Source organism: Vulpes vulpes, chromosome 2, assembly GCF_048418805.1.
Source record: "Vulpes vulpes isolate BD-2025 chromosome 2, VulVul3, whole genome shotgun sequence".
NCBI lineage: Eukaryota > Metazoa > Chordata > Mammalia > Carnivora > Canidae > Vulpes > Vulpes vulpes.
The window spans coordinates 3,378,904-3,402,019 of NC_132781.1; the positions used below are offsets into that span (position 1 = coordinate 3,378,904).

Genomic DNA, 23,116 nt, shown 5'->3' on the forward strand with positions numbered 1-23,116 from the left:
TGACCCACCCCGGCCCCGGCCTGTACAGCCTGGCGTCCACACTGTCCCTGCCCTGCTGGGGCCTCCCCCCGGGCTTGCTAGGCGGACAGCCCTGACTAGTGCACCCCCCCGGCCCCCGGCCTCCACGGTGCCTACCCTGCCTGTGACCCATGGGACCCTCCCAGGCCAGGCCGGAGATGCATCTCTGGCCCCCGCCGACCCCTCAGGAGAGCACACCCCCGCCCCCGCCCCACGGGGCCAGCCCAGCAGGCAGGGCTCAGCCGGGGCCAGGTTGTGCCAGGGCAAGAGGACAAAGGCTGACTGTCCTCCCTGTGCCCTCTGCCGGGAACGCAGCACGAGGACGTGTCGGGGCCAAGGGGCCGGACGGAGGATGTAGGGCGGTGAGGGTGGACCCAGATGGCCGGCCTCTTGCTGTCGCCGAAGGTGGTTCCACGCTTGAGTTTCTGCGTGAAAGTGTCTTCCTGGTTGGTCGTGGCGGGGGGAGCGTGAGTGGGGGCTGAGCTTCCTGGTGGGGTCTGCAGCTGCCAGGACGAGGCGTGAGCGCACAGGGTGCGGGCTGGCCCCTGGCAGGGAGCAGTGCCGCCGCTGCCCTCCCCACGGGCGCCCGCCTGTCCAGAAGCCACGCACACCGCCCTGGACCTTTCGAAAGGGCCGGCTGTTCCCTCTGCGACGTGGACGGCATGTCCCTGCGGAAAGCTGGCTGACCCACCGAGAAAACGGGTCCTCCCGTGTCTCTTTGCTCACAGGGGAACCCCAGGTGTGACCCGGCCCCCACGTCCCTCCTTCCCAGCGCACACAGCACCCACCCTGGAGCCCCAGGGCTGTGATTCGGGGGCGGGGGCAGCTCCTGGAGTCCCCTGCGTGGCCGTGATTTCACCAGGACGCATTCGATCCTTTGTGTCTCGGGGACACAGACCCCGGAGAAGCACGACCTAGATCGCTAGCGGTTCAAACAAGTGATGGGGCTCCAAGGAAGAAGCAGGGCTCCGCCGACACTGGTTCGGATGAGGTTAAACAGACCTCCTCGCAGCGGGACTTCTCAGAGCCTTGGCTCCCTCAGTAATATTTAGGGAAGGCCCGCGGTGGCCCAGCCCCAGGGCGCGTGCTGGAGTGGCCCTGCTCTGCGGGGGGCTGGGCGCTGGGCACGTCTGTCTCGATGACTCTGATGGCTCTGGGCTCCTTCCCTGCGACTCGTGATGTGACCCCCCGTTCTGGGCTTTCTGGGCCTCTGTATGTCTTCCTTGGAGAAAATACCTACGTCCTCCACCCACTTCTAAGTATGTGGTTTGCGCTGTTAGGATTGTGCTATGAGTTACATCCGGAGCCCGAGCGCAAGTCCCTTCAGATGTGAGAACACTCGCTGCCATCCCGTGAGGCGTCTTCTCACCTTTATCGTGCCCTTTATAGAGGCCCCCAGATTTTTAACTTGGGTGATGCTCTGTTTAATCTTATACTTTCGGAGTCGTCTGTGAGAAACCATCGCTCCAGAGGCAGCCCGGGGGGCTCAGTGGTTTAGCACCGCCTCTGGCCTAGGGCGTGATCCTGGAGTCCCGGGATCGAGTCCCGTCGGGCTCCCTGCATGGAGCCTGCTTCTCCCTCCTCCTGTGTCTCTGCCTCTGTGTGTGTGTGTGTGTGTGTGTGTGTGTGTCTCATGAATAAATAAGTAAAATCTTTTTTTAAAAAAGAAAAAAGAAACCATCGCTCCCTCCGAGGTCCTGGACATCTGCTCCTCTGTCTCACTCTCGGGTTTTATAGCCGTAGCTCCTACCGTTGGGTCTTCGATCCAGTTTTAGTGGATGTTAGTAGGTGGTGTGAGGTAGGGGTCCGGCTCCTTCCCTGTGCACAGAAGCCACTTGTTCTAGCGCCGTCTCTTGGAAAGGCGGCTGCCCACCCCGCTGGACCGTCCTGGAGCCCCCAACTCCACCTTCCCCTCCCTCGAGGTGTGCGGGGACTCCTGGGCTCTCACTCCCAGTCCGCGGACCTGGACGACCGTCCCTGTGCCGGAAGCGCTCCGGCTTCATCGCTGTGCTTGGGAAGGAAGTGTTGCCCTCGGAGAACGCAAGTCCTCCAAGCTCGTTCTTCTTCAGGATTTCAGGATTATTTCGGCTCTTTTTGTTACCTTACATTTGCATGTGACGTGGAGGATCAGCTTCCCCCTTTCTGCCAGCAAGGTAGCTGGGGTTTTCTACAGGGCTTATGTTGAGTCTAGAGCGATGATGGATCAGCTGGGGGATAATTGTCATCTTAACGAGATTAAGTCTCCCAAGCCCTGAACGCGGGATGCCTTTCATCCACCCAGGTATTTAGTTTCAGTGATGTTTTGTGGTCTTCAGCTTTTAAGTCCTTCCTTTTAAAAATTTAATCCTTGGGGCACCTGGGTGGTTCAGTCGATTAGGGATTAGGCGTCTGCCTTCGGCTCAGGTCATGATCCCGGGGTCCTGGGATCCATCCCTGCTCAGCGAGGATCCCGCTTCTCCCTCTCTCTCTCTCCCTGCCGCTCCCTCTGCTCGTGCACTCGCTCTCTCTGTCAAATAAATAAATAAAATCTCTTTAAAAAATAAAATGAAATTTAATCCTAAGTATTTTATTCTTTCTGATGCCCTTGTAATGGAATCATAAGCAGAATTATTTTGATGTTATTGTAAATGGAAATGGTTTTCTGAATTCGATTATCGGGTTGCAGTGAATATTATAGTGGGGTGAGTCAGGACGCATGTTACGATGTCTCCGAATGAGAGGGGATGAAATAATAAAAATTATGTAATCCAAGATAAGGCAAGAAAGGAGAAGAAAGGCATTCTAGAAGAGGCCAGACAGATATCAAGGACTCAGTAAGACGATAGATTGATTGATTGATTGATTGATTGATTTTATTATTATTATTATTTTCTAAGACGATAGATTTAAATCCCAGTATGGTAAGGGTTGCAGGAACTGGCAGTGGACTTGCAGTAGTAGAAAGTCATTTAAGAAAAGCCAATGAAAAAAAAAAAAAGAAAAGCCAATGAAGGGTGTCTGGGTGGCTCAGTGGTTGAGTGTCTGCCTTCAGCTCTTGGGGTCCTGGGATCGAGTCCTGCCTCCCTCTGCCCATGTCTCTGCCTCTCTCTGTGTCTCTCACGAATAAATAAAATCTTTAAAAATCAAAAAGAAAGAAAGAAAGACAAACCAATGAACAGGAAGCAGAACCGGGTAGGGTTAGGCCCCAACACTCCCTCCTTTTGAGGAAGGGGGATTGCCCAAACCTTTCTCCAGAAGCCTATCACCTGAGCCTTAACACCGGCGGCCACACTATTTGCCTTTAACTGGCCGACAGGTGCCCGGTTTTGCTGTTTGTTAAAAGAAGAGGTCACCCAAGGGAGAGCCATCTCTCTGGGAAGGACAGAAGAGTCTGCTTCCACTCACCCTTCGGTGGGAGGGGTCCCGGGTCCCAGCACCCACATGAACGGGGAGAGCGAGGTTCTCGTCTCAGAAGGTGGAAGGATGAATCTCACGGAGCGAGGAGAGTGAGGAAAGCGGTAGAGTTTCATGAAGCCAAGATACAGAAAGAGCTCTCGGGAGTGGGAAGGGTCCCGGCAGGGTTGCCACTGAGGGTTTTGTAGGGTTGGGCTTTTATTGAAATCTAACCGGGGAACCTAAATCTTTTCAACTTCTCTACACCATCGTGTGAGGACTAGTGATCACAGCTTTGATGCCTTACTTCTTTTTCTGGGTCTGGTTATTCCTTATTGGTCACACGTGACCGTCATCAAAAGGCCCCCACCTCTGACACCCAGGGCAGGGTGGTCTCCTGCTTTGTTCCCTTATCCCTGGTTCTTTTTTTTAGGTTTTATTTATTTGTTTATGATAGACATAGAGAGAGAGAGAGGCAGAGACACAGGCAGAGGGAGAAGCAGGCTCCACGCAGGGAGCCCGATGCAGGATTCGATCCCGGGATTCCAGGATCGCGTCCTGGGCCAAAGGCAGGCGCTAAACCGCTGAGCCACCCAGGGATCCCCTTATCCCTGGTTCTGCTACGCCTCGGCGTTTTGGGGTTTCCGAGAGCCTGACCACCTAGCCCCCTTCCTCTATCTCCCTACCTAGCCCCGCCTACCCCTGACTCAATGCTCCAGGTCAAAAGCAAAGATGGTTCAACTGCGTTCAAAAAATATGACATCCAAGAGCCTCCCCACCATGGTGGGCCATGGAGGCTCACTCTTTGCTGCACCGCCAGTGCTCACTCAGGTCCCAGGAGAAGGTTCTAGAAGCCCCAGGTGCAGAGGAGACCTGCAGAAGTTCCACGGCAGTTGGAGCCCCTCCAGGATAGGAAGCCATTTCCTTTCTGGTCTGGGAAAGAGCTGCCCGTCAGTCGGCCCTGCCTACGCCCGGAGCAGCCACCTGCTCAGCTGGTGAGGCTTTGACGGTGCTCGGGGTGCTCGAGGGCGAAGCCCGGGGGGCTCTGGAGCACAGGGACGGCCCCCAGGCCCTGGGGGGCCAAGACCCAACACCCACCGCAGGAGCTGCCCTGTCCCCTGCTCGAGCCATCAGGGGTCTGGGCCGGTGGGCCCGGCTCCCTCCCTGCCGTCCTGGTGCCCCCCCCTCCAGCCGCTCCAGGCCAGAAGCCCCCTGTCCCGGCTTCTCCCTGCCAGGTTGTGAGGGCCCCGTGTAGGGCCTCCCCCCGGGGATCCGTCCTGTGCACCAAGGGCCCCCGTGGCCGTGGTTGCCTTCCTCGCGAAACACCACGTGGAACTGGGGACCTCCTGGCCTTCCCCCCAAAATACACATCGCCCTTCTTCTGCGCTGAGGGGCCCGCGTGCCCCCCCCCCGTCCCCGGATGTGCCGCCCAGACAGGTGTGGCTCGCCGGCCCCCGGAACTTCCCGCAGCTCATTGTCCATCGGTCCCCGAGTCCCCTCACGGAGGGCCCCATGCTCGGAGCCGATCCGGCTCAGGTGATGACAGCCGCCGCCGCCGGCCGGTGCTTTGGCCGCAGCGTGGTGGCAGGATGACCCACCGCCTCTTCCATAGCAGGAGTGTGTTTTCGGGAGCTGCGTCCTGTAAACCATCCTCACGGCGGTGGCTTTGGTCAAAGCAAAAGCGGGGATCTGCCGCGGGGCTGCAGCAGAAGCGCCCCAGGAGCCTGGGCCGGGGGCCGACGTAGCTGCTGGGCGCCCGGTCAGCCAGGACCCCCGAAACCTAGGGCCGCACATCCCCGAGGTTGTGTTAAACCAGCATCAGGCCTAACTTCACGCAGCCGGGTGGGGGGTCCGACCCCAGAGCTCTCCCGCCTGCCTCCCCCCACGCCCACCCTCCCCACCGGCTGCTCACTTGGAATTCCGGCGCTCTGTTCACCAGGACTTGGCTTGCGCTGATCTTGTCAAAAATACTGAAATATCGTTTCTCTTGATCCCTTGAATGTTGTGCCCTCAGTATGCCTCACGGCCCCATCCTAGTCCTGGTCCTTCAGGACTTGAAGGTGTTTTTAAGGCCCCCCGCCGCCCCCCCCCCCCCCCCCCCCCCCCCCCGTTAGCTCTGCCCCTGCAGGTGGGCGTGTGAGCGGCTTCGGAGTGTCTGTGGGGATCTGCAGCTGGATCCCTTCCTGAGCATACAGTGGCGGGGGGCAGGTGGGGGAGGCCAAAGGGCTGGGCAAAAGTTGGGGTACACTATGGCCGGGGTTAGGGCGGGCCTAGCACGTGATGACCTTCACGCTTCCCTGCACGGCCGCCGCATGCTGAGCTCCACCTGGGCCGAGGGGTGTGGCGTCTGCCCCGGGACCCTCCAACCTGACCCTTCCCTTGTCTCATCGGGCCTCCCCCGCCCCAGCACATGCGGACCGGCCTGTTTTCTCCCGCCCTCGCTTGTCCCTGGCGCCCATCTCTGCCCTTCCCAGCTTTAGCTTCCTGGTCACGACGGACACGGGCACACGCCGCCGCTGTGTGGCCTGCGCCATGGCGACAGCCCGCCGGCAGGGTTGGGGGTGGCTGTGCAGCGGGGCGGACCGACGGGACCCCTGTGCCCCCTCGCCACAGCCCCCGCACAGCTGCCGGGTGCACGTTCGCGAGGGGACTTTCCTTCCCCTTGGCCAGGACAGAGGCTCCACGCGTCTCCAGAAACTGCGCTGCGCCAGCGTCTCGGGCACGCGGCAGGCGGCGTAAGGAGTCGCCGCGATGACCATCACGCCGGACGTCAGGTTAGAGTATTTGGAGGGAGTAGCCTCCCTCATTCTGAGGTTCAAGCCCGACAAGTGGAGCAAGCTGATCGGAGCCGAAGAGAACATGGTCTTATTCACCGAGTTCTTTGAGAAGCCGGACGTCCTGGTTCTGGTGTTGACGCTCAGTCCCGCTGGCGTGATCATACCCTGCCTGGGCTTCCCCGCCGCCCTCAAGTCCAAAGGGGTTTACTTCATCAAGAAGGGACCAGAGAACATCGGCAAGGATAACTACAAGGACCGTCTCCTGTACGGGGACATCGGCCCCGCGCCCGTGGACCAGCTGATCGCCACCGTGGAGGAGGTGGGTGCCGGGCGGGCCTGCGCTGGGCTGGGGGCCGAGAGCTCTGGAGGGACAGTGTCTGTTTCTCATACTTGTGGTGAGCGGCCGAGAGCCCTGCTGCTCAGAGGGTGGCCCCCGGGCCACAGCGTCAGCCTCCCTGGGAGCCTGTCAGAAATGCAGGAGCCCGGGCCCTGCCCGCCCTGGTGCGGGGACAGACCTCCAGGCGGTGCTGTGCACCCGAGGGCCGAGAGGCCACAGCTAGCACCTGGTCCTCCCTCGATATCGTTGGGACCTCAGACGCACTGGGCGCGGCCCACAGGGTCCCAGGACGTGGGCCACTTGAGTACCAGGAGTTGGGCTTCCCAATTCTGAGACTTCGAGTAAAGAAAGAGAAAGAACAGGGTGCAGTCTGATGCGGTGCCGTTTGTCCTGCCTTGTCCCCGTGGTCACCCCAGGCAGGGATGGCAGCTGCGTCCAGATCTCTTCTCGTAAGGCCACCAGTCACATTGGATTTGGGCCCACCCATGGGACTTCATTTTAACTTAATCACCTCTTAGAAGGCCCATCTCCAAAGACAGCCACACGCAGAGGTGCTGGGGTTGGGTCTTCAACATGCACAAGTAGGTGGCCCAGCTCCGCCCCTAACAGCGCCCCGGGCCCCTGCCGGGCAGCCGCAAGCGCTGTGAGCCACTGCTGCGAGAGCTGGGCCTCTGTTCTTGGGGATGACTTTGCTGCTGGGCCGTCATGCTGAGTCTGCGCTCCTCGACCAGCCATGCCCCCTCCTGGCGTGGACTCGGTGTCCCCAGGTTCCAGGCACCGAGGGCTCCCTATTCCCCCTGGGAGCCACCATGTAGGAGGGGGCGCGGGCACAAGTACAGAGCCATTCCCTTTCAGGTGCTCTACTCTCTGTTAAACCAAAGCGAAAACTTGAGTGGATGGCCCCGCGTGGTCTCGGAAGACATTGTGAAGCAGGTCCACAAGCTAAAGAATGAGATGTTCGTGATGGGGGGCAAGATCAAGGGGAAGACCCTGCTGCCCATCCCGGAGCACCTGGGGAGTCTGGACGGCACGCTGGAGTCCATGGAGAGGTATCTGCCGAGCCCCGGCAACTGGCCGGCCGGAGGAGTCGCTGACCCCTGTGCCCCGGGGATGAAACACGGGAGGACAGGTGGTACCATGAGATGGTGCAGAGTCTGAGGTCAAAGGCACAGGGGCAGGACAGGAGGGAGCCCCGGAACCCCTCACCTAGTACGCTGGGTACCAGTCCGGGCCTAATGTGCCATGTGTAGGGTGTCACATGCTGCCCCCGGCATCACACAGCCAGGAAAGGGGATGTCCCGACTTAGGATGTGGGTGCTCAGGGGTGCAAAAGGGGTTTTCAGCAGGTGGAGACTGTGATTCTAAATAGAGGTTGAGTCACCTCAGAGGCCCTGGGACGTCCCCTCGCACCTGCCGGACCACCATTTGCAACTGGCTGGTGTGTGAGGCTCTTGGAGGTGCTGCAGGGTGACAGCGTGTTCCACTTGCACACATCAGAGGGTGACCACTATTGGGGTCTCATTGTGCAGGCAGATCCTCTGCTGAGAGTCCTCCACTTGGCCCCCAACACAGCCTTGTGTGCCTCCAATAAGGACGGCCAGGGGAAGCCACGTTGAGCATGGATTATGTTCCACACTTGGTCTCATCCTTGCTCCGCGGGGCTTCTCTTAGCTGGGAGATTGGGGGCACTCTCCCAGCCTCCCCAGGTGGCTGCGAGTGAGGAGCATGGGGCGCGAGGCCAGATGCGGTGCTGCTGGAAGTTGCTTGGGGCCTGTTGTCGGGGGGGCCCTGGGGAGGCACGATCCCTGCCCAGAGCATCTTGCCCGACCTTCTGCTGTGCAGGATCCCCTCTTCTCTGGACAACTCGCTGCTGCACGCCATCGAAACCATCATCATCGACTGGTCCCACCAGATCCGGGACGTGCTGAGCAAAGACTCGGCCCAGGCCCTGCTGGACGGGCTACACCCTCTGCCCCAGGTCGAGTTTGAGTTCTGGGATGCCCGGCTGATGAATCTCAAGTGCATCCACGAGCAGGTGACGCCTCCTCTCCATGGGGGTGGCCGGGCCTCTGCTGCTCAGCAGCCAGGGGGCCCACGTCCTAGCCAGGCGAATTCATGACCCCTCAACCCCTCTGTGCGGACCCCCAGGATCCCCAAGGGGACTCGGATAGCCCGGGCCAAGTCCTCGGCTCCAGCAGCCGCGGGGTCGCGTGCCTTTGGGTAGCGACTCTGAGCTTCTATGGGAGGCTTATGTCCATTCCTGTTCTCTGTTTCTCAGCTGAACAGGCCCAAAGTGAACAAAATAGTTGAGATCCTGGAAAAAGCCAAAAGCTGCTACTGGCCGGCCCTGCAAAACGTGTACATGAACGTCACGGACGGTGAGGCGGGAAGCGGCGGGTGCCTTCAGCGAGGGGCTGGGGCGCCTCCCCACAGCAGCTTCCTCTGGTTGGGGGGGTGTCCTGGGTCCTGAGGGAGCAGGTGCCCATGATCACAGAGCCGCTGTCACGGGCCCTGGAGCTGTGTGCACCAGCGACGCTCTCGCTCTGCAGGGCTGAAGGAGGCCAACGACATTGTTCTGTATCTGAAGCCTCTGCGGATCCTGCTGGAGGAGATGGAGCAAGCCGACTTCACGGTGGTGTGTTGGCCTGAGGAAGGCCCCTGTGAGGGGCGGGCAGGTGCCCCGGGGTGGGGGGGGGCGGGCGTGGGTGCCTCTTCCCGGAGCCCGGGCAGCGCAGCCGGCAGAGACGCCGCAGGCCGGCCCGTCTCTCCGCAGCTCCCGACCTTCATCGCGAAGGTGCTGCACACCATCTGCTTCATCTGGGCCACCTCGGAGCACTACAACACGCCCTCCAGGATCATCGTCATCCTGCAGGAGTTCTGCAACCAGATCATCGAGATGGTAGCCTTGCCCCAGCCCCGCCGCCTGCTCCTCCCGACTGGCTTCCTGGGCAGTTTGGGTTTATTGATGAGAGAGAGAGAGAGAGAGAGAGAGAGCAGGGGAGAAGTGGAGGGAGAGAAATCCCGCAGAGCAGGGGGCCCATGGGGGGATCCCAGGACCCTGAGATCCTGACCTGAGCTTCCATCAAGTGCCGGCCCCGTCGCCGACCACGCCACCCCGGCGCCCCCTCCTGGGTGCTTTAAAAACAGGCAAAGATGTTGGCAGCGGGGTTTAGAGGCCGGGGCTAGGCTTGGGCCCTCCTGGAGGCCACCCAGGGCTCTCTCGTGACCTGGGCAGCGTCAGCCCAAGCAGCGGCCGCCGGGAGGGAGGAGGAAAGGATGGGGGGGCGCTGCCCACCGAGGCCCAGGACCCCAGGACTCGGCCAGAGTGGTGGGATTTCTCTGCTCCTACACCGACACGCCTCGGGGCTCCCCCAGCACAGACGCCCTTCCTTGCTTGCACAAGCACACCCTCCCCGGCCTCCAGGGCTGGCGTCTGGGCCGCCTGCGTGCAGGCGTGGAAGGGCCCTGGGCGGCAGGACCGTAGGCCTCGGCCCCTGGAGGCCCCCCAGTCACCTCCCAGTCACCCCCCAGTCATCCGGGACCGAAATCTATTTCTGCTGCAGCCGTGCTGGGGGCCCAGGGGCCGGCAGCAGGGACTGGAGGGACGCGGGCCCACAGCGGGCTGTCTGTGAGCCACAGGGGCCTGCGGGCAGCACGTCACCCGGAGGGCTCGTGGGGACTATGGAATGTCCTCTCCTCTGCCCAGACGCGCACTTTCCTGAGCCCAGACGAGGTGCTGAAAGGCTTGCAGGGAGAGACGGAGGAGGTCCTGAGCGGCATCTCCCTGTCCGTGCGCATCCTGAAGGAGCTGTACCACACCTACGATTTCTGCTGCGCCAACATGAGGCTTTTCTTCAAGGTCCAGCCTGACTCTAGAGCAAGTTCGAGGGCGAGAGGGCGTGGGCTCCCCAGGCCTCCGAGGGAATGTGTGGGGCAAGCGCGGCCTCCTCTCTGTCTCTGGACAGGACAAGGAGCCCGTGCCCTGGGAATTCCCTTCTTCTCTGGCATTTTCCAGAATGAATTCCTTCTTTCATCGCATCCAGACCATTGAGGTAAAGGGGAAATGTGGTTAAGGCTGCCCTGACCTCAGCAGAGCTGCGTCTCCCCGGCTCATCCCACGTCCACAAACAGTCTCCTGGTGGGGAGGATGAAAGCCACACCCAAGCACCCGCACTGTGGGGAAACCGAGTCAGGGGCCGGCCATTAGCCAAGAGCAGAAGTGGCCCATTTTGTTTGCTTGTCCACCATCCCACGCCTGTGTCTACACGCAGGCTGATGACAGGGGGCATGGACGAGGTCGGGAAGCCGGGAGGCCAAGGGAGAGGGTTAGCGGGCTCGTCAGGACAAGTGCGGGCAGGGCCAGACCCTGCAGAAGCACCGTCAGATACATGGAGCAGACGCAGAACCCAGGAACATGTTTAATTGGTTCAAGACGGCTGCCTCCGGGGAGAAGAGCTGAGGCGTAAAGACGTGGGCAGGGCAAGAAAGTTTGGCTTTTTGTCTGTAATCTTCCATATGGTCCGGCCCCTGTGGTTGTTTGTATTTGTGCACATACTATTCACACCATTCAAAAGGGAAAAATCACCCAGAATCCTGGAGGGTTGGTTTTGCCGACGGCCACCCGCGTTAGCAGCGGCTGTGGGCGGGCCGCCGGGTCTCCCCCCGCCCCCAGCCTCTGGCCACGAGGAAGGCCCCTGAGGACTGCAGATTTACACCACGGGGTGTTCTTCATGCCCAGAGGCCCCCGGCCCCAGACCAGGCTCCTACAGTACAGGTGCTGAAGGGGGAGGAGCTTCCTGGAAAGGGGGCTTTTCAGAGCCCGGGATGTAGCCAGGAGCACGAAGCCCTCCTCCTGGCAGGCAAGAGCCCGAGCTCAGGGCACCGCCACGCTGCTGCCTTTTGTTGGGTCTGCTTTGGGGAGGACATTTGGGGAAGATGGCCCCAACCCCAGCACCGGGCTTAGGGGAGGGATGTGAGCACCACGTGAGCATCTTGCATCTAACGGGGCCAGGCCCGGTGTCCCGAGACCAGCTGGGGTCCTCAAGGGGCCTTTGGGAGTCGCGCCTCGCACAGATGCGGGAAGTAACGTGATGGAACCGGGTGTGGCTAAATGCCAAGACAAAGGGCAGAGGAGAGTTCCAGAAAGGAGAGCACCAAGGGCCAGAATTAGTTGGAAAAGCCTCCAGGAGGAGATGAGACGAGAGCCCCTCCTCCAAGGAAGTGGGATTTGCATGTGCGCATCCGTCGGGCATCCCCTGGGTGAGGGCATCTGTTCAGATCACCGTCGGGACGGGACGGGCTCCACGTGGGGATGGTCTTCCGAGAAGCAGAGGATTTGGGGCTTAGTCAGAGCACCAGAAGCCTCCACGGGCCTTTCCAACTGCTTCCGGACAGGAGCCGACCTCATCTCTCCCTTCTGCTCCGTGTTCACAGCTTGGAGATGACTCACGGGGCACTTCCTTCCGTCCCCTCTGAGTTCCAGGAAGGACTTCAGAGGACAGAAATAAACAGAGGGTCCCCCCCTCCCCACTGCCATGTGCCCCCACGGCTTCTTGCTCCCTGGCTCCTCCGTGCTGGGGTCAGAGCTAGATCCGTGACCGGTCCGCTGTTCAGTGATGAAGGTCACTGGGGTGTTTTTCCTCCACCAGGATCTTTATAAAACAGCCATTGAGTTTCTGAAGTTGGAGAAGATTGAGCTCGGAGGCGTGAGGGGGAACATCCTCGGAAGCATGGTCACTCAGATTTACGACGAGGTCTTTGAGCTGGTGAAGGTCTTTGCCGAGTGCAAATACGACCCCTTAGACCCGGGAGATCCGGTAAGTCGGGCGCGGCCTCGTCTGGATCCATGGTGGATGCTCCAGGAGTCGGGAGGTACATGGAGGGAGTGTTGGTCACGTTCTAAAGACGTCACCGAAACTTCACCTGGAGGTGTCCCCACGACAATGAGCTCCATCCTCAGAGGGAGCCCCCAAACCTGCCAGCGGGGTCAAGGGTTGGGGTTAGGGTCAGGGTCAGAATGAGCACTTCCCCTGCTTTGCATGCTGACCACCAGCTTGACGTTTTAATTTGCTTTCAGAGTTTTGATGACGATTATGCTGATTTTGAGACCAAAATCCAAGACCTGGATAGGCGGCTGGCCACCATCTTTTGTCAAGGGTTTGACGACTGTAGCTCCATCGAGTCCTGTGCAAAGGTAGGTGCGGGCAGGGGCCCGCAGGCTGCGATCTGTTGCAGCAGAGCCCACCTCGGGCTGACCTAGTGATGCGCCGTCCTCTGCAGATGAGGAGCCGACCCAAAGGGGCGCGGGAGCCTCTCTCAGTCTCAGAGCTGGCCGTGGGGAACACCCAGGCAGCTCCTCTTGGGTTTCACCACCATTTCATCATAAAATAAGAAAAGGCCATGAGGATGAGTTACTTTCCTGGTTCTCACTAAGTGAAGGTGTCCAGTCTTAATTCAGCTTTCCCACTGCTTAAAAGGACCCAAAGTTAGAGACAAAGTTGCCGCAAAAATAAAGCACACACACTTTTTGACCCACTGCACTGAATTCACCCCCTCTTCAACATGCGAGACCCCATGAGCAGCGCAGCGGCATTAACCGCTGGGCAGCGGGGTGCTGGCTGGGACTTGTCTGCCTCCTGTGTACTTTCCTACCATGTCCGAGTTGTGAGCGTTAAGCGTACAGCACTTTTACACCTACGAGATGATGCTATTAAAAAAGGATTAAAAAAATAGACAGTTGGAAAGTGTTAAAAACCCCTAGAGAATATCAATTCAGGGGAGAAACACAAACGGCCAAAACACGAGTACGACTAAGTCTGACCTTGAGAGCAACCAGAAAAGTCCCTGGTAAAACAGCAAGGTGGTGACTGCCACCAACCGAGCCCGTTGGGATTGTGAGGAGCTGGGCGCTCCCGCCCCCACTGCTGGTTGGCGCCACCGGAGGTGCTGACTGCATGTGCGCTTCTGGGCTGGCTTCCTGTTGCTGCCATGACAAATGACCGCAAGGGAAGCCAGCTAATTTAAATAATAAACGGGGAAAGACACGATGAGCATAGTAAATTTGCATCCTGCCCCTACTCAAAATAGCAGCGCTCTGGAGTTGGACCTGACGGCTGCTGGACTTTCCAGGGTTTTGTGTGCATCTGAGTCTCATCAGACAGCTCAGCACGTGGGCAATTGTGCCCATTTGTCAGCGTCACAGACTGAGGCAGGGGCTGTGCAGAGACCCCTTGGGACTTCCTTCCAGCCCCATCTTAGGCAACCATTAATCTATTCTCGTCTCTATAGACTCGCCTACTCTCATGTGGCACTTTTAAAATTTTTTTAGAGATCTTATCTATATTTTTGAGAGAGAGAGAGAGCATAAGCAGGGGGAGCAGCAGAGGGAGATGGAGAGGCTGAGCAGGGAGCCTGATGTGATCGGGGCTCCATCCCAGGACCCCGGGATCATGACCTGAGCCGAAGGCAGATGCTTCACCGACTGAGCCACGCAGGCATCCCTAATTTTTTTAAAAATGAAGCCACGGACATGTAAAAATTGAGAAAGTTCACATAAAAGTACAGATTTTTCACCTTCTCTTGGAAAAATAGATCCGACCCCACTGGACACACAGTCCCTTGTAGTAACAAGCGGCTGAAGGGGAAGAGCCATTAGCCCCTGTGGACAGAATGTGAGTGGCCCCGTGTGCCCCCGTCCCCACCGCTCCATGGTGTCCCTGCCCCCTTCTTCCCGCATCCACGTGGCCTGCCTGCCCCCACAAACGACGGAGCGGGGAGTCTCTGCAGATTGATCTAAGCTCACCTGGAGAACTGGGATTGGGCACGTAAATGGGTGCAGACACGGGTAGCTGTTCTATTTCCGCCTAACGTTAGGCGTGTTTGTCGACTAGGACACCCTGCCTCCTCCCTTCGCTTGGCAAGCGTCTGGATTGCTGCAGGCAGCTCCGTGCCCACAGGAGACACCCGATAATTATTACAGGATCTTGGGTCCCACGCACTTTGCTAAACTCGGTACCCGCGTTACCCGTCCCGTTTTTACCAGCCCCAACAAATCAAGAAACCTGCCCGGGGTCACACGGTTAGCTAGTGAGCAGGGGAGCCGGGACCCCAAACCACCCCCGAGGGTGGCCAGGCAGGAAGGCAGTCGGGATGGCCCCGGGCAGCTCGGGGTGCTGGTGGGCCTTCTGGACCCTCCAACGCAGGTGCCAGGATGTTCCTTTGCCAAATTTTAGACGTTGGCTTTTAAAAAATGCAAATGCGACGGAATTTGGAACTCCGCCACGTGAAGAGCGATTAAGTCTTGGGTTGAGTTGGCGCTCCAAGCGGAGCAGCAGTGGATGCGATCAACAGAGCACCCCAACGCCGGTCCCGTCTCCGGAACGCCCTTCCCCCTAGGTAGCTGCCTCAGGCCGCCCCTGCGGGCGAGGCCCCCCATCCGCGCCTCCCTGCCCGGCCCCCCGCTTGTCCGTGCGTGTTGATCTCTGCGCGCTCATTGCCTTCCCAGCTGGAGCGTGAGCGCCCCGAGGACAGGCCCTTGACCCGCGTGCACTCCCAGCCGAGCCCGCACTAGGTGCTTTGGAGCTTTCCCCGTGGAGGGAACTGGCTCCAGACGAGAGGAGCGGACTTAGACTGAGGTCACTGATCTCCAAGGGCGACCCGAGGGCCGAAGGGTCCCTGAACACAGGTTTCCAGCCAGGCCTCCCCGGTGATGGGGTCTCCCAAACCGGAAGACAGTGCTGGAGCCAACCGAGCGGGCGAGCCGGGCCGTTAGGACAGTGTGGTTAGGATAGTGCATCTCACCCCCTATCAGGGCGGCGCCTCCACACCTCCCCCCACCCCCGTGGACTGTGACTTTGTGTTGGTCCCTCCAGGGGAGGGAGCTGGGCTGTCCCGTCCCCTTTGTGAGGAAGAGTGGGGGTGTGTCATCATGCCGAGGGGCAGGGTGACCGGGAGGAAGACCCCCCCCACCCAGGTACCTGCAGGGCTGAGCCCGGAGCCCACCCACCAGGAGCTTGGGGGAGGGCGGGGGGGGGGGGGGGGGGCAGAGGCGCTGGTTCCGTCCTCTCCCTTCTCTCGAGCTCATCCCCTCTCCTGTTACGGCCTCAGTCCGGCTTTTGCACGCAAAAAGGAAAGGTTCTTCCCTAAATTTTAACTTTGTGCTTTTGCTAGATTGAAAAGAGAAACCAAACAAAACAGAAAGGAAACTGAGGGAGAAAACTGTGCCTGTCAACCGTGTCCCTTCCAAATGCGCGGCTTTGTTTCTCTCCCACTTGGCGACCGCTCCCCCTGATGAGGACAGGCCCTGGGGCTCCCTCCTCCCAGCCCCCCTGGATTCCCTGCAAGTTCCCGAGCTGCCCCGATGATGAGGCCCCCGTTTCTCACTGTCGGGGATTCACACGCAGCCAGGAATGTTCTAGAGCAATTTTCCACATGATCTCCTGGCGGAAAATAAAATTAGCTTCCTTCCCAGGAGCCAAAAACTATGTAAATGAGAAAAGGAGAGGAGGCGGGAGGGGAACACGAAGACAAATAGGGAGGCTCAGGGACCAACAAGACGCACCTTTTTCTCCCAAGCGGCACCTGCCGCCCGCACGCCCTGTGGAGCTGAGCTCGGAGCGCCCGGTTCAGGTTCCCCCAGCGGGCCAGCTGCCCTGTCTGGCTTTCGGGGACCTTCAGATGTCTTTTTTTCCTGCAGCTGTGTCCCAATCTTACCCCAAAAGGCCATTTTGAGGACGTTGTATCCCTCAGACCAAAAACTGGGGCAAATCTGAGACCCAGGTCCAGGGCCCCCAGGCACCAGGGCTGTGACAGGTGTGGCCTGAGCATTACTGATCCCCGTTCGCCTGGAGGGCGGCTGTCATTGGCCTGGGTCTTGGATGACCTCAGGCCACTGTGGAGCTTCCAGAACTCTCTCTGCAGGTTCTCACCCCGTCAGGCCCAGCCTCGGGCCTACACTGTTCCTAGGCTTCCCTGCGCCCCGGCCTGGAGCGGTGACCTTTTAGGAAACTCTCCCTCTGATTCCAGCCAGGACCATAACCGAAACGCCCAAAGTGTCTTCCTCTCTTCTACTAAGCTTTTTTATTTTTTAAACGATTCCCACTGTTTATCGTACATAGACTGCAGGGGTGATGATCCAGCTCCCTGCAGAGGTACTGGGGCACGGTCACTGCTTTCAGAAATGTGCTGTGATGCCTCCTGGATTAATTCAGGGCAGTGGCATCCAGCCAGCAGGTCTGCAGGCCCAGCCTTTCCAATCCCGGAAAGGACCCATGACAGGGGACGCGGGCTGTCCCTACTCCCTGGGGACCCAGGTAACCTGGGCTCGAGCCCCCGGGGACGTGCCCTATACACCTTCCCCAGCTCCCTCTGTGATTTCCTCTGGTCCCCGGGGATGGTGTTATGTCGGCACATGTCACCTGGGCCCCCGTCCCCGCCTCCCCTGCACCTTGCTCAGCCTGACCCCTCTCCTGGGCCTAGAATGTTTCCAGACCTCGGACCTAGTTTGTGGTGCTGGGGTGCAGCCAGGCATCTGGGGACTCGGCACATGTCAACATGAGAATCACGGCGGCCTGGAGGTTCTTTGTCCTGATGGGGCAGGTGTTCCCGCTCCTCAAGTTTGGCCTCGTGCATGCCCGCAGCCACGAAGTTGGAGTGACCCTAGGGACGGGGCAGGAGGTGGGACCTCGGCTAAGGTGCGTCCCTCGTTTCTCCCCAGCTCCTGCATATGTGCGGGGGCCTCCTAGAGAGGCCCCTGATCCTTGCGGAGGTGGTGCCCAGGTACTCGGTCATGCTGGAGCTGTTTGACGCCGAGCTGGACAACGCTAAGACCTTGTATGACGCGCAGCTTGCGGCCTCTGCGGACGGCAACGTCCCCCCGATCCACAAAAACATGCCGCCAGTGGCCGGGCAGCTCAAGTGGAGCCTGGAGCTGCAGGAGAGACTGGAGGCGCCCAGGAGGGACCTGAAGTACATAGAACACCCGTGAGTCGCGGTGCCACCCGGGGCCACCCGTGGGCAGCGTGCCCCTGAGGCTGCGGGAGTCGAGCAGGGTCTCTCCTGACTCCCCGAGGGCGGGAGGGCCAGTCCCACACTTGACGTCGGCCAAGCCTGTCCTTCCCAAAGCACGATCCCCAAAGAGACCCCGTCCGGTGTCCCTCGTCCTCTGGGTGCCTTCTCAGGGAGAGCGGCCAGTAAGGAGCTGCTTGCCCTGCCCTGGCCGGTCAGCCTGCTGGATGGTAACAAAGACCCCCCGAATGAGGGCGGACACTGGCTATTTCATCAGGGCTCGCCATGGCGGGTGGGGGGCGTGGCCACTGTCACTGTCACTGCATCTGGCAGAGACTGGAAGGCAGGCAGAGGTGGGGTGCGCCCTGACTGGACGCTGCTGGCCTGGGGGCTGGAAGGGGGGGAGCCTGTGTGGTTGGGCTGGGCGCCTACTTGGCTCTTTCCAGCTGCTCCTAAGCTGGGAGGGAAGCTGGCAGTCAGCAACCGAGTGCTGGCCCCTTGGGACCTGTGGCTACAGAGGTGATGGCTTGGCTTCCTGGCCCAGCTGCTGCAGGTAGAGGGCCATGGTCCTCCCAGCCCCAAGGAAACAACGCTGGCTGCCTGGGCACACGTAGGGCGCTTGAAGAGGCCCCGACGGAGGTGTGCCCCTCAGCACCCCGTCTGATTCCAGGGTCATGTCCAGCTCGGAGGCCAAGCTGATCTACCAGAAGTACGACGAGATGATAGAGCTGCTGAGGCGCTACCGGGAGAGGACCTACCAGCAGTGGGTGGCAGGCGTGGACCAGGATTGCCACTTCAACCTGGGGCAGCCCCTGATACAGCGGGACCCCGCCACCAACCTCATCCAAGTCAACTTCAGCAAAGCGGTGGGTGCCGTCCTGCCACTGGGCCCCGGAGGCGTCCGTGTCAAGGGCCACGCGGGGACCAGGGTCCCACGGCAGGTGTCGGGCGGCGGGCAGGAGAAGCCCAGAGCCCGCCGTTGCCGCTGAGGCTGGTCCCCTTCCCCCAAAGCACGGGCTTGTGGGGGCTGGTGTCTGTGACGTATTTAGCTGCAGCTTTGGTCCTTAAGGCTGAAAGCACGTCCAGGAGGTATCTCACACACGAGACGAAACAGGAGCATCCCTGAAAGCAGCCCCAGTGACTACGCTCCCTTAGAGTGTGGCTGCCTTTCACGGATCCCAAGAGGAAACGTCGACTTGAGGATTGACAGGAGCGTGCAAAGAAAGGTCTTTGCAGGATCTGAACAGATGGGCCCTCTGGTCAAGTCAGGCCGGTGGACGGAACGCCCTGAGTGGCCGAGCCAGAGCGCCCAGGACAGAGGTGGGGTGGCCCGGGTTCCTGCAAGGATGTGTCTGCCCCTGCTCTGAACACCCCCCCCCCCCGCAGTGACACTGCAGGTTTCCTCTGAAACCTCCTCCTCCCCTAAAATTCATTCTTTTTTAAGAAAAAATTCAACAAATACTTAGCACCTACTTTGTGTATGTGCTTGGAATAAATTAGTGAACCAGACAGACAAAAATCTCTGTCCTGGAGCCTACGTCTTGCTGGAGAAGGAGGAGGCCGGGGAGAAGGAAAGGAAGGGGGGGAGGGAGGGGAAGCAGGTGGGAGAAGGGGGGCATGAGGGAGCACAGAGGAGTGTAACAGCGGGAAGGTGCCTAACTCCGGGCGGGGGCAGGCTTGAGGAGCATCCACGGAGCGAGGCACGGGGCGCGGGTTCGGATGTTGGCCGAGACTCCCCGGAGGTCAGGGAGGGGCCAGCACGCTGGAGGAAAGGCCTTTGAGGGCGGCGGGGGCGGCGGCAGGGGCCTGGGTGGGAGTGGGGTGAGCAGAGCGCTGGGGTGGGAGGGGAGGGGGGTTGAGGGGGGAGGACGGCCCCACTGAGAGCGTCCAGGGCCACGGAAGGGCCCCGGGTGTTTATGCTCAGTGACGCGGCCGCCGTGGCAGGTTCGGGAGCAGAGGGGCTGCCTCCAGGTGCTGCGTGTGAACAGGCTGGGGGCCGGCGGCCCGGGCGGGGGGCGGGGGGGCGGCGTGGAAAGACCAGCCGGGCCTTCTGCTGTAGTTCAGGGGAGAGGCCATGAGAAAGAAGGTGGTGGCCCGGGGCCAGCGTGGCAGCGACGGGGGTGTGAGGGCTCCTGGATTTCGGTCACAGAGCCCGGGAGACTCTGGGTGGGTTGGAAATAGTCTTCAAGGAAGACGGGACCAGCCCCAGCATTTCCGGGCTGCGCGACTGGGAGGACGGACCTGCCGTCAGCGGGGGGTGGCCTGCAGAGCCGGCCTCGGGGCCCCACTGCTCTGCTCTGCCACGGCGGGCTCGAGACGCCACGTGGACATCCAAATGGAGACACTGAGCGTGCAGGCGGATTCGGGAGTCTGCGGGTCGGGAGAGAGGTCTGGGTTGGGGGCCTAATGACACATGTGAGGTGTCTGCCACGTGTGGGTGGTTCTTACAGCCATGCTGGGGGGGGGGGGGTGAGGCCACTGAGGTGACAGTAGAGCCAGAGGGATGACACCCTGCGACTCTCGGGCATGCACATCCCTACAGGGTCAAGCAAGCCTGATGGCGGTGGCTGGGAGGGCCTGGTGTCCTGGATGCCAAGAGGAGAGCGTGTGCCCAGGGCGGGGAGCGAGCAGGGAGCGACGGCCTTGGCTTGTGTCGCTAAGTGCCATGCCACTGGGGGCACGCCCTCACCTCCTCTGTCGTCTTGATTGGCCTTAGCTGGTGGCAGTTCTGAGAGAAGTCAAGTACCTGGGCTTCCAGCAGCAGAAGGAGATTCCAGCCAGTGCCGAGAATCTGTTCTCACAGCACGAAACCTTCCGGAAGTTTGTGGGCAACCTGGAACTCATCGTTGGCTGGTACAATGAGGTGAGCTGACGTAGTTTTGTCTCCTTTGCCAAGTTTTGTGTTTTGTTCAGAGCGTAGGACCTCCGAGGGCAGGACAGGGAGCGCGCTTGCACGTCGGAGATGTGGCGCGAGCACATGGCGGCAGCAAAGCTGGTGACAACTCAGCACAGCCGATGCTGGAAGCTTCCAGTGGACTTTGGCTCATGTTCTGGCTCCGTGACTGCTTAGAGGGGCCTTCGTCTCCTAAATGTATTTTGCTCAGGGTAACATCGGTCATTCTATTACGCCACTCACGTGTAGCAGGGTGGGCATCTCCTGGAACCCGGCCGGGGTTACAGATGTCCTGGCGGCACGCGGTGAGGGGGTGCAGTGAGAGAGCCGCCCATTGAGGTAGGCCAAGTCCCCGTCAGCTCTGCGGATCGAGGTTCCTTTCGGGGGGCGCCTGGTGGCTCAGTCAGTGGGCTTCCAACTCTTGATCTCGGCTCGGGTCTTGATCTCGGGGTCGTGAGTTCAAGCCCCACATCGGGCTCCACGCTGGGCATTTGAACAGGCTATAAAAAAAAAAAAAAAAGAATTCCTTTTCAATCAGATCTGGGGACCTGGTCCAGGGGATCGTGAAGAGCAACTGACTGGCGGACACGCCCTCCTGGCACCGGGGCCGTCTGTCCGGAGCACCCCCATCCTGGCACGAGAACCCCTGGGAGCTGAGCGGACTGGGGCCACCGTGGGCCGCCGCAGGCACCCCCTTCCATGCAGACCCCACCCGCAGCTCCCTCTTGTGCCGTCGGTGCCACAGGACCTTAACTCCCGCCCAAGCCACAGCGGATTAGGGTGGACGTGGGCTCCGCGCGAGTTCCCTGGGGCCGCTGCCATGACCGGCCGCGGGCTGAGTGGCTTAGGGCAGCGGACAGCGCGACTTTACTCTCTGCCAGGTCCAGAGGTCGGAAGTCCAAGATCTGTTTCCTTCTGCTAAAGTCGCCGACGTGTCAGCAGGGCTGCTTCCTCCCGGGCGCTCCACTGGGCTACTCTGCTCCCTTGTTTTTCCCACCTCCTCGAGGTCACTGCTCCCCCAGCTCCGCCTTGGGATGACCGCCCCCCCGACACCCCCAGTGTCTGCCTCCCTCTTCTCAGGACCTTGTGATTGCACTGTCCCCCGCCCCCGATAATCCAGGATGAGCTCCCCACGCCAAGGTCTTCAGCCGAATCACATCCGAAAACTCTCTTTTGCCTGGCTGCAGATCCTGGGGGTTCGGGTGCAGATGTCTTCAGGGAGCCCCTGGGCCCACCATGCCCACCTCATCCGGGAAAGGGCCAGCAAGAGTCCCTCTCCTTGGGAATTGGAGTTGGGTGCCAGCCACGGGAGGCGGAGGAACAGGGAAGGACAGAGGCACAGGCTGCAGCAGGAAGGGAGCGGGGAGCGCAGCCGGCGGCCAGAGAGGCCCCCCCACAGAGGAGGAGCCTGGGCGTGGACGTGGCTGGTCTTGTCCCCGTGGGTCCTCCGGACACACGCATGTCCCAGGCTTTTCTGTTTGTGGAGGTTCTGCACCCCCTCAGGAGACCTGCGCCAGCTCCAGCAGGCCGATGGTTCTTGCACCCAGCCTGGTGCTCCCCAGATCCCCCAAAACAACTGTCCGGGACCAGGAATGTTTCGTTTTTCTGCTCCGCGTCTCAGATCTGTCCCAGAGATGCTTCTGCTCCCGGGTTCCTGACCTGGGGGCCTCTTCCCTTGAGCCACAGGGCCGGGCCTCTGTGGCCTCCCCTGGCCTGTCTCCTAGGGGCCCCAGCAGGAGGGGCCTGGGAGGGGAGCTCCTCCACCCGCCGCCCTGCCCCCGCCCCCGCTCGGTGCCCTCTGAGCTGGCGGTCACTGGAGCACAGCAGGCCGCGCACCTTCCTCCTGTGACAGCAGGAAACAGCAGGAAGGTGTGAATCCAAAGGTGCTTCTGGGACCCAGGCCTTGCTCACCCAACACGTCGTAGACGGGATGGCGGCCAGTAACGCCGTGTGTCTGACGGGGCCCAGGAATCTGGTGCCGCCAACAGAAGAGTGGGAACATCACCAAAGGATTGCGAGCGAGGCCCTGGGGAGCCCGAGCAAGTCCCTGCCCTTGGCAGAAGGGACCTCCTTCAAGAACATGCTGGAAAAGCCGAAGGCGAGGCGCCATCACGTGGGTTTGTCAGAGATCATCGCGGCCACCCTGCTCCGGCCACCGCCACACCCGGCAAAGAATCGAGCCGGGATCTGTTCCTTACCCCGTGCCACCAATTAGGGTATGGTCGTAACGCCCCCAAAATGTGTTCAGTAGAAACTACGGTCACCTCGTTTTCATTAATTTCATTTTTCTTTTTTTTTTAATTTTTATTTATTTATGATAGTCACACAGAGAGAGAGAGAGAGAGGCAGAGACACAGGCAGAGGGAGAAGCAGGCTCCATGCACCGGAAGCCCGACGTGGGACTCGATCCTGGATCCCCGGGATCGCGCCCCGGGCCAAAGGCAGGCGCCAAACCGCTGTGCCACCCAGGGATCCCTAATTTCATTTTTTCAAGATAAAATTTTAATCTCTGTCGTCTGCGTGGCCAACTACAAAACACCGGTGTCTGCCGAAAGCGCATTTCCTCGACTTGGCTTCTCTGGGAGCAACTGTCTTCAGACTCCGGGGGTTTGGCGTCGGCCCGCCCCAGAGCACCTCCCAGCCGTGGCGCTGCGACAAGTGTCCAGGGGCTCCTCCCAGAGCAGAAGGCTCCCGGCGGCGGCGATCCAGGGGAAA

General features: G+C 60.4%; 1 protein-coding gene across 1 annotated transcript in view; it reads left to right on the plus strand.

The window, feature by feature from the left end:
• Positions 1 to 23,116, plus strand: part of DNAH17 (dynein axonemal heavy chain 17) — a 112,008-nt gene that overhangs the window by 11,037 nt on the left and 77,855 nt on the right. The window contains exons 2-14 of the mRNA XM_072746504.1: positions 6,061 to 6,486; positions 7,360 to 7,553; positions 8,347 to 8,539; positions 8,783 to 8,882; positions 9,054 to 9,139; positions 9,278 to 9,403; positions 10,211 to 10,363; positions 10,470 to 10,556; positions 12,153 to 12,320; positions 12,581 to 12,697; positions 17,219 to 17,484; positions 18,179 to 18,374; positions 20,225 to 20,371. Coding sequence (XP_072602605.1) covers positions 6,142 to 6,486; positions 7,360 to 7,553; positions 8,347 to 8,539; positions 8,783 to 8,882; positions 9,054 to 9,139; positions 9,278 to 9,403; positions 10,211 to 10,363; positions 10,470 to 10,556; positions 12,153 to 12,320; positions 12,581 to 12,697; positions 17,219 to 17,484; positions 18,179 to 18,374; positions 20,225 to 20,371 — 2,178 coding nt within the window. The 5' untranslated portion in view covers positions 6,061 to 6,141. The remainder of the gene's footprint in view (positions 1 to 6,060; positions 6,487 to 7,359; positions 7,554 to 8,346; positions 8,540 to 8,782; positions 8,883 to 9,053; positions 9,140 to 9,277; positions 9,404 to 10,210; positions 10,364 to 10,469; positions 10,557 to 12,152; positions 12,321 to 12,580; positions 12,698 to 17,218; positions 17,485 to 18,178; positions 18,375 to 20,224; positions 20,372 to 23,116) is intronic.